General features: G+C 36.2%; 4 protein-coding genes across 5 annotated transcripts in view; 2 read left to right on the top strand and 2 right to left on the bottom strand.

Annotated features, from left to right (window-relative positions):
* LOC133701741 (mediator of RNA polymerase II transcription subunit 15a) overlaps positions 1 to 14,135 on the bottom strand; it is a 124,324-nt gene that overhangs the window by 88,937 nt on the left and 21,252 nt on the right. The gene's annotated exons all lie outside the window — the stretch shown is intronic.
* On the top strand, positions 5,821 to 6,501 carry LOC133701523 (cuscuta receptor 1-like). Its single transcript, XM_062125462.1, has 2 exons — positions 5,821 to 6,217; positions 6,320 to 6,501. Exons 1-2 carry the CDS (start codon positions 5,851 to 5,853, stop codon positions 6,499 to 6,501), a joined length of 549 nt encoding a protein of 182 aa, XP_061981446.1. The 5' UTR covers positions 5,821 to 5,850.
* Positions 9,449 to 10,413, top strand: LOC133701740 (cuscuta receptor 1-like). Its single transcript, XM_062125802.1, has one exon. It carries the CDS (start codon positions 9,486 to 9,488, stop codon positions 10,119 to 10,121), a length of 636 nt encoding a protein of 211 aa, XP_061981786.1. The 5' UTR covers positions 9,449 to 9,485; the 3' UTR covers positions 10,122 to 10,413.
* On the bottom strand, positions 10,410 to 11,956 carry LOC133701742 (mediator of RNA polymerase II transcription subunit 15a-like). 2 transcript variants are annotated; one of them, XM_062125807.1, is made up of 3 exons: positions 11,558 to 11,956; positions 10,930 to 11,000; positions 10,410 to 10,643 (listed from the first exon to the last, which is right to left on the bottom strand). In XM_062125807.1, exons 1-3 carry the CDS (start codon positions 11,772 to 11,774, stop codon positions 10,629 to 10,631), a joined length of 303 nt encoding a protein of 100 aa, XP_061981791.1. In that variant the 5' UTR covers positions 11,775 to 11,956; the 3' UTR covers positions 10,410 to 10,628. The 2 variants fall into 2 exon arrangements, with proteins under 2 accessions (XP_061981791.1, XP_061981790.1); XM_062125806.1 differs by having other exon boundaries at positions 10,410 to 10,647; positions 10,931 to 11,000.

Here is a 14,135-nt window from a genome sequence, read left to right as displayed (position 1 = left end):
AATACGGTCAAGATAAGGTAATTGGCTGTCGTGTGATTCTTATATGGCTTGTGTGTTTTTTTTTTAGTTTAACGTAGGTGTCCGGGTCAGCTTGCGCGCACCTTGACTAATCTCACGGGCCCTGAAGTTAACGACCATGTAAGCCTCCAGTGGCCATCATATGAGCAACCTAGAGCTCGAACCTGAGACCACAGAGAGAGCAAACCTCTTGGTCCCAAGCTCTTACCACTAGACCACCACCTAGATGGTTGGCTTGTGTGTTTTAGATGGGCTTGTGGTGGTCACCCAAGAGAATGTCACTTTTAGCATTCTTTTAGATAAGGTAATTGGTTGTGTTTAAACATCAAAATGCCACACACTAGAAAAGCCAATTACTTAAGATTTGTGGAAGATATGAATGATACAAGAGATAAGAAAATGATTGCTATTATCGACAATTTCTCTGTTATATATATATATATAAATATTAGGCGGAGTTTCATGGATCCACTTTTGTTCTCTTCTCTTTCTTTCACTATTGCTCTCTTTTCTATTTTTTTTGAACTGTCTTGTTTTTCTTTTGTTTTTCTGTTTTTCATCTTTCAATTCTTCAAGATTCAAATTATGTAGCAATTTAAGTTAGGAATATTAATGACAAATAAAATATAAGAAAAGAAATACAAAAAAAATAATATTCTAGTAAAGCATTTACATTTCCATTGAAAGATGTGTCATATATTAATTAATCAAAGGTTGCAATATTCTAACACTTGAGATTTAATTTGTATGCTTAAGCATTTAAATTTTTTTTTGTGAACTAAATTGAAATTAAAGCATATTATGTAAGGACTATGGACACCACTTATCTCCACATTAGTATGATATTGTCCACTTTGGGCCTAAGCCCTCATGGATTTGCTCTTGGGCTATACCCAAAAGGCCTCATACCAATGGAGATATTTGTCCATCCTTATATACCCATGATCCTCCCCATTTCTAGCCAATGTGGGACTTTGGTTGTATACCCAACAATCCTCCCCTCAAACAAAGGACCACCAAGCCTCCCCTCAAACCGATCATTCATCCGTCCACTCTCAACCAACCAGGATTCTTCATTCTCTACTTCACCGTGTTGGGGTTAGGACACGTCCATGAAGCATCCGGAGAGCACTACCTGACTTGAGAGTTTGCTCTTTCTAGGTCAACTCCTCTTCACCGTGTTGGGATCAGGACACGTCCATGAAGGGAGCACACCGCCTATCCAATAGAGCTGATCCATGGATTACATCGTGATTGGGGGCCCACCACCTTCTGTTCGGCATTCCGAGGATTCATCCATCATGGCTAACTCCGGGGCCTGGCTCTGATACCACTTGTAAGGACTATGGACACCACTTATCTCCACATTGGTATGATATTGTCCACTTTGGGCCTAAGCCCTCATGGATTTGCTCTTGGGCTATACCCAAAAGGCCTCATACCAATGGAGATATTTGTCCATCCTTATATACCCATGATCCTCCCCATTTCTAGCCAATGTGGGACTTTGGTTGTATACCCAACATATTATCCATTCCCGAGCTTACGGGGCAATGATCTCAAGGACCCATCTCGTAGAAAAAATGATTGATAGCAATGGTCTCATGGACCATCCCACTGGCCTATATCGTGGAAATTAAAAATGCAGATGACAATACATGGTCTCAGAGACCCATTTGACATTGCAAATTCCTATCCATCTTACTTATTGATTAATAGACTCTTTAGAAAGAAAAAGAAAGAAGACTTCTTGTCATGACAATGACAAGAAGTATTTTAGAAATAATATCATTTGTGGTTCATTTTATCGATACTGTTTGATTTTACTATTTAAGACATGATTTTCCACACATTATTTCCATAAAAAAAGTAGCAAGTCTTCCTTATCTGTCATTGTCATGCAGAGCGAGCTACCTCGCGTTAACCTTTGATTCATATTTTTCCTTCAAAAAAACTGACATGGGTTCAACTTTATAAGAAGGAATACAAGTTTTTGGTTAATTATTTTTATGCAATTCAATTTTTTTTTTTTTTGCAATATCCACTCTCATCAATTACTTAAGATTTGTGGAAGATATAATACAAGAGATAAGAAAATAATTAATTGCTATTATCCACAATTTCTCTGCGGAGTTTCCATTAGATAATCAATAATGTATATATTATTTTTGGAGAAGTAAATTATTAGATAATCAATAAAGTTTTTTTTTGTTCATTTACCACTAGTTTACACTTCAATCGAAAACTAAATTTACTTTTACTACTATTTTAATTTTAAAAAATATTTTTATATTGTTTAATGCATTAATTTCAAGAAATAAATTCATTTTATCTTAAAATCTGGACTTGAAAAACCAGATGTATTTTATAATTAGAGAGAAAACTAGAAAAATTGATTAGTTTTATTGTTCTAATATAAATGGTATACCTTTGACTCGATTGAAAAAAAATATATTTAATATTGAAATTGTTGTAACCCATTTTTGGGTCCCCACACAAAATATATATATATATATATATATATATATAAATATATATAGCCAAAGGAGGTTAAGAAAAAATAACAGGAGGCAGAAGCGCTCAGAAAATTGTCGGAAAATTGTTCAATGAGGTTAAAAATAAAAAGATTGGACTTTTGACAGTATATTCTTGAAGGAGGAGAGCCCTGTTGAGAAGGAAAATTTGGATTTGAGGAGAAAAGCCCAAATTTGGATGTTTATGGACTTAATTGGTTTTTTAAATGATTTCATAGGGGATTTGATTGCAAGAAAAATTGATTTTTAAGTCAATTTGGGCTTTAATTGGAAGAAATTTAAGTTCTGGGGCCAAAATATATTTTTTAGGAAGTTATTAAGTCAAATCAGGGGCTTAATTGCATAAATATTGAAGTTTAAGAGCCAATTAGGGACTTAATTGAAGAAATCCGAAACCAGGGACCAAATTGGAGAAGGCGCGCAAGTAGGGGGGCTGGAATTAATTGATTCAGGGGCCTAATTGAAGAAATTGGAAGTTTATTGATCAATTAAGGGCTCAATTGCATAAATCAGAGGCCAAGGACCAAAGTGAAAAACGCTGCCAAATATAGGGACGGGGTTCGAATTCGGCAGGGATGCAATTGAAGGGACAAAAGATGATTGAGGGCTGATTTGGACTTTGGCGCGTTCTGGCGCCACTTTTAAATGAAACGGCGCGTTTTCTCCAAAACGACGCCGTTCCATATATTAAAAAAAAAAAAAAGAGAGCAGAACGGTGTCGTTTTGAACGACACTGTTCATCTTCCTTCTTCCCCCCGAACAGGCAGCGGGGAAGAAGGAAAAAGGTTGCTTTTTTTTGAATTTTTGGCCGGTCCCCTCTCTCTCTCGCCTGGAGCCCACCGACCGAACACAATGGCCGACCACCCACCGCGCACCACCCACCGAACCTTGGCAGTCGCGCCCAATGGCCGACCGACCGGCTGCTACCCATGAGAGCCGAAAAAAAAAGCCACTCACTTGGCTCTATAAATAACACCAACACAGCTGCAACAAGGGGGAGAAAAGGGAGAGGTAACGGGGGAGAGGAGAAAACGAAAAAACAGAGGAGAGAAAGGGAGGAAGAACCGAAAGAAGAGAGAAACCGAGAGGAGAGAAAAACATAAAAAAAAAACAGAGGAAAGAAAAGACAGACCGAGAGAAGAGAGGGAAGGGAAGAAAAGAAAAAAAAGAAGAAGACCGAACCATAGGAAAAGGGAGGGGAAAGCTGGAAACGGGTAGAAGGCTGGAAAAGGAACAGTAGCACCGCCGGACGTTCGGAACAGCCGCAGCGCCGCCTGGAGCCGCTGCAGCACCGCCAGCGAAGCTGACAGACCAGCAACGCTCCGCCACAGCCCCGCCAGGTGACCTTTCTTCCCCTATATCTCCAGCGTTTTTTTTCCTTCTCTGCATGCATAACGAATAGCGTTCTGCATGCAGGGGTGGGGGGAAATTAATTCCCCCCGCCCGGTTTAGGCTGCTGGGCCAGGCGGATCCTGGCCCAGCCATCTCTTCTGGGTCGGGCCTGGCCTAGAAGAGGATAATTGTTCGGGCCGAGATCGGCCCAATCCATTTTGGGCTGAAATCGGCCCAATCCATTTTGAGGCTGAGTCCGGCCCAACCCAGTAGGTTGGGCCGGACCAGCCCAGCCCATTTAATATTATATATTATATATTATTTTGTTTTAGATTATTTATATATAGATATATATATAAAAAAATTTACCAAAATTCTTCAAAAATTATTTCAGAAAATATGTGATTTTTCTGTAATTTTATTATTGTATTTTGATCAATTTTGGTTTGTATTTTTATGTTATAGAAATACAAATTCGGTTTTAAAATACCCGGTTTTCGTCAAAACATCAAAGATTTTCAAAATAAAAATGTCTTTTGCTTTCAAAAATTTCCTAAATATTTTTAAAAATATTGTTGATTTTTCTGCATTTTTTTTTATCAAAGTGGATTAATATTTGGTTATATTTTTATACCGTAAGAATATCAACCCAGTATTAAAGTACCCGATTTGCGTCAAAACATCAAAAAAATACATAATTAAAAAAATGTTTTGTTTTAAAATACGGCCTAGTCTCTCCAATATATATATATATATATAAATATTACAACATCATATTTTTCATACAACAAAGAAAATTTCAAAACGATATATGTATTAGCATGCATTTTGGCTTTAATAACCAGTTTATTCAAGCCATGAGAACTAGGCCAATATTTCAAAAATTCCAAAAATCTTTTTTTGTTTTGTTTTAGTATATGGGATTACGAAGTTAAACATAAAACGTATTCCTGATTTTAAATATGGTTTTTTTACATAGACATTAGAACGGTTAGGTTTTACCCGATAAGATAAGGACCTCCTTATTGAGGAGGACTTTTCTTGAACCATAGACGGACCAACAACTAGGAAACACAACGGGACCTTGATTTTATCAGACAAATAAACAAAGCAGCTTACCTTAGGTAGGGCGTATTTGGGGTGCTAATACCTTCCCTTTACGTAACCAGTCCCCGTGCCCGATCTCTGAGACCAGTTAGGGTTCCTAGTGACCAAAATACTAGGTGGCGACTCCCACACCATTTTTTTTTACTGCTAAGAGACAAAGAATTCCTTGTCTCCCTATACTTACCAGATATATATCCCCCACTACACACCCTGAGGGTGGACGATCGCCGCGACGTCGCGCACCCCGCGACAGAAATGTAATAAAAACAAGTCAAGAATATAAAAACAAAAGTGTCTCTAACTTATATATATATATATGTTATGCATTTGAAGTTTTTGTATATAATACTGTAGCCACACAATCCAAAAGGATAAGATTAATAATTATTTCGAGTTTATTATTATTGATAATTTATGTATTTAATTATATATATGATAGTGATGATACCATGTAATGCAAGTAGAGTCCTAAATTATTCTAGATTATGATGAGAGAAGTACAATTATAAAGTCGAAAAGATCTTATACGGAATCACACGAATATTGATAACAATGTTGAAGTACTGTAATATTTTTTTTATTTTTTTATTTTATATAAATTGGATAATTAGTAACCAAAATATAATTAAATGCAAATAGACTAAGTGCTAAACAATAAAATAAAATAATATTCAAATTCAAGAATATTCTAAAAAGAAATGAAATAATATTCAAATCTCAAAACATAGAATCTGCACAAGATATGCAGATAAAGTAAGTAATGGAAATGACCAGACTGTAGTATTAATAGGACCTCTATGGTTGCCCATAGGCACATAACAAACAACAATATTCTACGTAGTAGTTCATAGAATTATCTATGATGATGTTGAAAAAAATGGGGACTTGGATCATGTTGCTAGCATTATTGACTATGGTTGGCGAATGGTATGGTCGTTGTTATGGGTGTTTGGAGGAAGAGAGGATTGGTCTCTTGGAGATCCAATCTTCGATCGACCCAAATCACCTTTCCTTGGGAGATTGGGTGGACAGTAGTAATTGTTGTGTGTGGGATGGGATCGAGTGTGATAACACTACAAGGCGAGTGATCCAACTCTCTCTTTTCGATGCAAGGGATTGGGGGTTAGGCGATTGGGTTCTCAACGCATCTTTGTTTCTGCCTTTTAAAGAATTGCAAAGTCTTGATTTGGGATATAATGGATTGGTTGGTTGCTTGGAGAATGAAGGTTAGTTCAATGTTTCTGCACTTAATTATAATCATAAAATAAATGAAGGTTGGTTGGTTGGTGTTTAATGTCAATTATCTTGCTTTGATGATTCTCTTCCAGGCTTCGAAGTCCTATCATCAAAACTGAGGGAACTTGGCCTAAGTGAAAACCGATTTAATAATGATAAAAGCATTTTGTCATGTTTCAATGGTAACTTTTCCACTCTCAAGTCTTTGGATCTATCAGCCAATGGGTTGACAGCTGGATCAGGTAGCTTCTATGGAAACCTTTTAATTATTTAGCTTCGAAACCTAACTGGATTTTCATCCCTCAAGTCTTTGGATCTGTCAAACAATATGTTGACAGGATCAGGTATAATACACAGTTTCTACCGACCTAAATGCTTCACATGACATTCTCTTAATTATATTGTTTCTTTATCAACAAAAATGAGAACTTTATATCTATGTAAAGATCAATTTTATCACAACCCGAGTCCCAAGTTCATGATTAGTAATGTAGGAGCTGTGTCGAAAAGATATCCCATCTATGTTAAGTCTCATAACAAACCCATCAAAAAAATAAGTTATTTGAAAATACATAGGATTTCGTAATCTTCAAAAATAATATATTTTTCAAAACTAATAAAACCAAATAATTATCCAAAACTTCTCATCAATAATTTAATGATAGCATTTTATTATATTTGACATAGCTTCCATCTTTAACGACTTTATATCCATAAATTGTTTTTTTTTCCAATAAGATCAAAATTAGAATGATATTTAAAAATTGTTTCTTAATATTTTATTTAATATATATTAAATATGCGTTCATGATATTTAAAAATTGTTTCGTAATATTTCCAATAAGATCAAAATTAGAATGATATTTTATATAACAACTTTAACGACTTACTCTTGCAGGTTTTGAGATCAAATTATCACATTTGGGGAAACTCGAGAACCTGGACCTGAGCCATAATAATATATTCAACGACAGCATTTTATCAAATCTGCGTGGACTTTCTTCTCTCAAGTCTTTAGATCTATCATACAATATGTTGCTAGGATCGACGACTGTCAATGGTAAACTTGTGAATATCTCTTGGCATCTTCTATTATTTAACAATACCTTTTTGAAATCTCTAGATTTTTCTGGCAATTTGTTGTTTCTATCCAAGAATCATCTCACTGCAAAAGTATCAGTTCTTTATCACAAGTTTTAAAACTCGATCAAGATAACACTTAATTTCACTACTTTCTTGATTGCCTGTTTTCAATTCTACACATCATAGGTTTAAGGAAGCTGGACTTCCTGCAATCATAGTTTAGTTTCTTAAAATCTTAATTAATAATATTGAATGGAATGGCTATTCTGTACCACCACTATTTTCATCATATCTCTTCTTCTTTCTTTTTCACAGGGACTTTCTTCAATTCTAGCACCCTTGAAGAATTGCATCTAGATAATACTTCTCTCCCAATAAACTTTCTCCAGAACACTGGAGCATTGCCTGCTCTGAAAGTTTTGTCTGTTGCTGAATGTGACCTCCATGGCACCCTACCTGCACAAGGTAAATTAACAACTCTCCATCCGCCTATAATTACATCATCAATAAAAGATTCTTTCAACATTGTTTTGATTGTTTCAAGATAAATTGTATAGGTTGGTGTGAATTGAAGAATCTGAAGCAGTTAGATCTTGCTAGAAATAATTTTGGAGGTGCACTCCCAGATTGTTTGGGGAACTTGTCATCTCTACAACTATTAGATGTTTCTGATAACCACTTTACTAGAAATATTGCATTTGGTCCTCTTACCAACCTCATATCCCTTGAATTCCTCTCACTATCAAATAACCTCTTTGAAGTTCCCATTTCAATGAAGCCTTTTATGAACCACTCAAGCCTCAAGTTCTTCTCCAGTGAGAACAACAGACTAGTAACGGAATCTGCTGCCTTTGATAATTTGATTCCAAAGTTCCAACTAGTCTTTTTCCGCTTGTCAAGTAGTCCAACATCAGAAGCACTCAATGTAGATATTCCCGACTTCCTCTATTACCAATACGACTTAAGAGCCCTTGATCTCTCCAACAACAACATCACTGGAATGTTTCCATCGTGGTTGCTTAAGAACAATACACGATTGGAGCAACTATATCTGAGCGACAACTACTTTGTTGATACTTTACAGTTGCAAGATCACCTATATTCGAATATGACCGAATTAGATATTTCCAACAACAACATGAGCGGTCAAATTCCAAAAGCTTTTTGTTTGATCTTTCCAAAACTGTGGATCCTAAGGATGGCTAAGAATGGATTCACAGGTTGTATTCCTTCTTGTTTAGGAAATAATAGCTCTTTGAGAATTTTAGATTTATCAAACAATCAATTGTCCACAGTAAAACTAGAACTACTAACAACATTAATGTTTCTCAGGCTGTCAAACAACAATTTGGGTGGGCAAATACCGACCTCGGTGTTCAATTCTTCTACCTTAGAATATCTCTATCTAGGTGGTAACAACTTTTGGGGTCAGATATCAGATTTTCCATTATATAGGTGGAAAATATGGATTGTATTGGATGCATTAGATTTGAGTAACAATCAATTTTCAGGCATGCTTCCAAGGTGGTTCGTCAATTCTACGGACCTTAGAGCAATTGATTTGTCCAAAAACCATTTTAAGGGTCCGATCCCGAGAGATTTTTGTTGTAAGTTTGACCAGCTTGAATATTTGGACCTTTCTGAGAACAACTTATCTGGATATATACCATCTTGTTTCTGTCCACCACAAATAACCCATGTGCATCTATCCAAAAATAGATTAAGCGGTCCATTAACATATGGATTTTATAATAGCTCTTTCCTGGTTACGATGGATCTTCAAGATAACAGTTTCACCAGCTCCATTCCAAATTGGGTTGGCAATCTTTCATCATTGAGTATTCTTCTTTTGAGAGCTAATCACTTTGATGGTGAGCTCCCTATTCAATTATGCTTATTAGAACAATTAAGCATTTTGGATGTTTCACAAAATCAGCTCTCTGGTCCACTACTCTCATGTTTGGGCAATCTTACATTCAAGAAAAGTTCCCAGGAAGCGTTCGCGAATTTTTTATTTGGTTCTGGACCCCTATGGAAAGTGTTTATTATAAAATAATGGGTCCACCACTAGTGGATATTATGTACATCTTGAGAAAGGCTATTCGGCTTAACAACTTCAGAAATTATTTTTTGCTTAACCGTATAGAAGAAGTGATAGAATTTACAACTAAAAAAATGTCTTATAGTTACAAGGGGAAAATTCTCAGCTACATGTCTGGTATTGATCTCTCCAATAACAACTTCGTAGGAGCAATCCCACCAGAATTTGGAAACTTAAGTGAGATACTGTCATTGAACTTATCACACAACAATCTCATTAGATCTGTCCCTGCAACTTTCTCAAACCTAAAGCATATTGAGAGTTTGGATCTTTCTTACAACAACTTGAATGGTGTCATCCCTCCACAACTTACTGGAATTACAACACTGGAAGTTTTTAGTGTGGCGCACAATAACTTGTCAGGTAGGACACCCGAGAGAAAATATCAGTTTGCGACCTTTGATGAAAGCTGTTACGAAGGAAATCCTTTCTTGTGTGGACCTCCATTACGAAACAATTGTAGTGAGGAAGTAGTGCTGCCACAGCCAGTGCCTAATGATAAACAAGGAGATGATGGTTTCATAGACATGGAGTTTTTCTACATCAGTTTCGGTGTATGTTACACAGTTGTGGTGATAACGATTGCAGCAGTTCTCTACATCAATCCATATTGGCGACGCAGGTGGTTGTACTTCATTGAAGACTGCATAGATACTTGCTATTATTTTATGGTGGCTAGTTTTCGCAAGTTCTCCAACTTCAGAAGGTGAATTTGTTACTGGGGAGACGGTCGCTCCTAGTTTGTGATATGATTGTTTGTCTAGCTATTGGTAATTTGTAGTGTACTTTTTCTAAGCTCAGCCTTTCTATTTGATTAGTTATTTTGGCTATATATATAAGCTGGACTTCTCATTCCTGAATCATTAGGAAGGAAACTGATTTGGATTGGTCATTGACTCGGGTGTGATTACTCTTTCAACTCTCAAGACTTGTCTGAAAATAAATTGCCAAAACCACTACTAAAGTATAAACAAAATATTCTATGCCTTTGTTTCAAGCGCGAGCCCACCTCAGTTATTCAATCAAAGCATTGAAATCGGAGCAAGAAGATCACCAACTTTGCTCTACTACTCATTTCCTCTGCTTCTTCACCCATCATAATTTGAGTTATTGCCTTCTCTACAGCTTCACTTTTAACATGATCTCCATGCACTCTAAGCCATTCCTTAACTCCAGTTTTTAAAACATCAGTCACCAACTTTTCATTATAGAATTGCTCAGCAAATATTGGTCTCCGAAGCACCAAAAAAAAAAATTGTCCTTATCAACAACCATTCTTATTCCCGTTTTAATACTCTCCTAAGCACAAAAAAAAATTGTCCTTATCAAACATGCAGCTATGACTTGAGACATTCAGAATTTCAACATCATTTTCTATAAAATTCAACAATACTGGATATGGTCATGATTCAATGGAATAAGTCCCACTTATTTTCTTGAGACCGTTTTCAACTGAAATCTTGCAAGACTATGGCATACATGAACTCCATCTAATGAACAGTAAATCAAAGAAATTACCTTCTGATAGATCTCCTCTTGCCAATCAGCGCCTTTTGCATGTCCAGTCTGTGCTGTAGAATCTAGGGATGCTACAAAAATTTCAATGCAGACAACAAAATGTTAGAATTCATGTATTTTTGTGTGTTTTCCATATACAAGGGTATTTCTGTAATTTTAACACTTGCTAAAAATTATGAAATATTGCAAGTCTCAGTTTTATTTTCCATTTAGTATTTAATTATTCCCAAAGTATAGCGAGCTTCATTAGGTTTTTCCTATTCTAGATAGGACTATTAGTATTTTCCTATATAGGAATACAAGTCCTTTTTGTATTAGGAACTTCATCTAAATGTTATGTAATCATATAAATGTGGAATGAGAGGGCGAACAGCTGGTGCAATGCACTGGAGGGTATGATGTGGTAACAAATGCGTGTGTGATTGCAATGGTTTCGATAGCAGTGGCACTACTAATGCCACAAGTGGCAGCAGTGGCACATAAAGCTACCTAAAAGAGTATTGCTGACTTGAACCATTATGAGAGGTGAACAGTTGGTGCAATGCACTGTAGGGCATCGTGTGGTTACAAATGCATGTGTGATTGCAATAGTTCCAATACCAGTGGATGCCATAAGGGGAAGCATTACCTAGCATTTGTCTCTGAGAATTGACAAACATAGTGGAGGGAATCCCTTGTCCCATTGAATTCCCCACTGAGTTCTGTGAAACACCAGGGATACTCTGCATGTTAGGATTCTGGACAACAGTGTTGGGGATAGTCTGGGTTACACCAGAGACAGGAGGCAGTGCCGCTTGTAAACCAGCATAACTTTGAACTCCATTAGATGCCATGCAATTCTGCATGTTCTGTGATACCAACTGCTGACGTGCTTGAGACTGATCAGTGGACTATAGGATAGGGAGAAACAATCCTTGATTCTGAACTTCAGGGGGCATACTATGGGATGTTGTTCAAGATAAAAGGCAAAAGGGAAAACCATGTCACAGAAAAAAACAAGGCACTGAACAAGGAAGACAAATGAAACATCGACAGTTCACACATAAAGTCATCGACAATTTTCGGGGATGGGGGAAGAAAACAAAAATAATATGACAATTTTCAGGGTGGGGGAAAGAAAAGGAGGAGGCAGAAAAAAAAAACAATCTGTAATATTCTTGCATAACATTCATCAATTACTCAACTTTTTTATTAAAGCATGCCATACACATAGCAATATGTTGCAATAAAATGCAAAAGAGTTTGATAACAATGCGACACACAAAACAAAAGGTAAGATGTTTAGAAATTCAATGCTCGGCAGCATTATTATATATGAAAAAAGGATCAAATATTTTCTCTCGGAAGAAAAGCAAGAAAGTGACGTCTTACCTCCTAAACAGGAAAATCTTTAAAATCTACCATCTCAATCATAGAATATAAAATAGCCATGCATCACAGTCCTTGTTCCTTAACAAGTTAAGGATGAAACACTTCACATGCATTACAGAATTAGCATCGTGGAGGTGATCATGAGATTTTTCTAGCAAGGCGATATACATAGCAATATGCAGCAATAAAATGTAAAAGAGTTTGATAACAATGTGAGAAGAAAAACAAAAGGTAAGATGTTTAGAAATTCAATGCTCGGCTGTATTATAACCTGCTGGATCTCCATTGAAAGCATCTCTAGAGATATTTTACGCAGATAATCATACTGAAATCAGATATTAATAACAAAACATTAGATCTCAGAGCAATCCATGTTACAAGAGGAGGAAAATGGATATATGCTCTATCATTTCATCTTTTGTGAGGATATACTTCTGTTTCCTCTCTTTTTATTTAATTATTTATGTATTGATTTGCTATTTTCTTTTTGCACACTTCCCTTGTACTTGAACTTGTTCACTCTAAATAAAACACTTGTCAAGAGAATTAACAAAAAGATGCGAGCTCCCAATCAGCCTTGCATACAGAGTGAACGGTGAGGAAGTGTAAGCACACTACACACACATTTGTACATGCATAAATGCATGTGTATATTCATGTCAAGAGAATATCATAATTATTGAACCTCGCATTAGGCAAATACCTGATTGGTGGCGGCAGTATAAATCTTTTCCTCAAAACGTATGGCAAATTTCTTGAGTTCTTGTAATCCCTCCTGACCAGAAAACAAAAGATGCCTCTTTATTGTTTCCATTCTGCACATGCAAATCATTACTTTTCATTTTTAATGACCAGGCAAGTATAGAGAAGTTAGCAACAGCGAGCAAGAACCCTGAATTCATAAACCACACCAATATAAGAAATGTGTGGAATCATTAGCAAAAAGTAAAAACAAATAATGAGATAAGCAAGAGTTGGTCAAGTATTATAAGACATCAAAATACATAGACATCCTTTCCCCGTAATATTCTAGAGGTATAGAGTATAGAAGTTTTACTTGGCCACCCTTCTATCTAAAAATTCTAGCTACGAGCTTCATATATTAGTGACTTAGCTGCAAAGCAGAGGAGTCTCTGTGAAAACATTACAATAGCATTTACTCTGAGTAACTTCTATGCATGTGCTGTAATTGACAAAGAAAAGAAGAGAAATCCTTTCAATATATGAAAATGCAACGAGTTAACCTTATCTCACACTGCAATATATACTCTACAGTATTCATTGACCAATGCAAGTGCAAGCAGTAGCTGTCTATATGATTTTGGATGTAGAGAGGTCAACAAAACATTCAACTTTATGCTGAGAAACTAGGAAACCATGCACCATTGTGGCTAATTGATTTTTGTCTGCTGCTTTTCAACTTTAAGATCACTATAATTTCAACCCTGTAGAAGTTAAAATAAATGGAAGGCCCAAATCCAACACCATTCATTTAAGTTCAGTTGCAACTCGAGTTTTAAATTGAAACGCATATGCTCATAGCAATAGATTAACCTTGAAATTAAAAGCGGAACAAGCTTCATGCAGCCATCCAAGAGGTCATCATCAAAAGAAGAGATTACACAAGAAATTCCAACAAAAATTACTTCCCAGCACTTTATGTTACCTCAAGTTTGCTTCTCGTGAGAAACACATGAAAAGATGAAACAAAACTAAAGAAAAAAAAGAGGTGTGTGATACTTGAGGTTGCCTAACGGCAATCCTGCTGATTTTAATTCACCCTTTGCCATTCTCCTTTTCTTTCATATAAATTGTCGCACGTCCCCCGCGCGGCG

The sequence above is a fragment of the Populus nigra genome, chromosome 8, assembly GCF_951802175.1.
Source record: "Populus nigra chromosome 8, ddPopNigr1.1, whole genome shotgun sequence".
Lineage (NCBI taxonomy): Eukaryota > Viridiplantae > Streptophyta > Magnoliopsida > Malpighiales > Salicaceae > Populus > Populus nigra.
The sequence above is the reverse complement of the archived record's forward strand: the minus strand, read 5'-3'. Positions and strand labels throughout refer to the sequence as shown.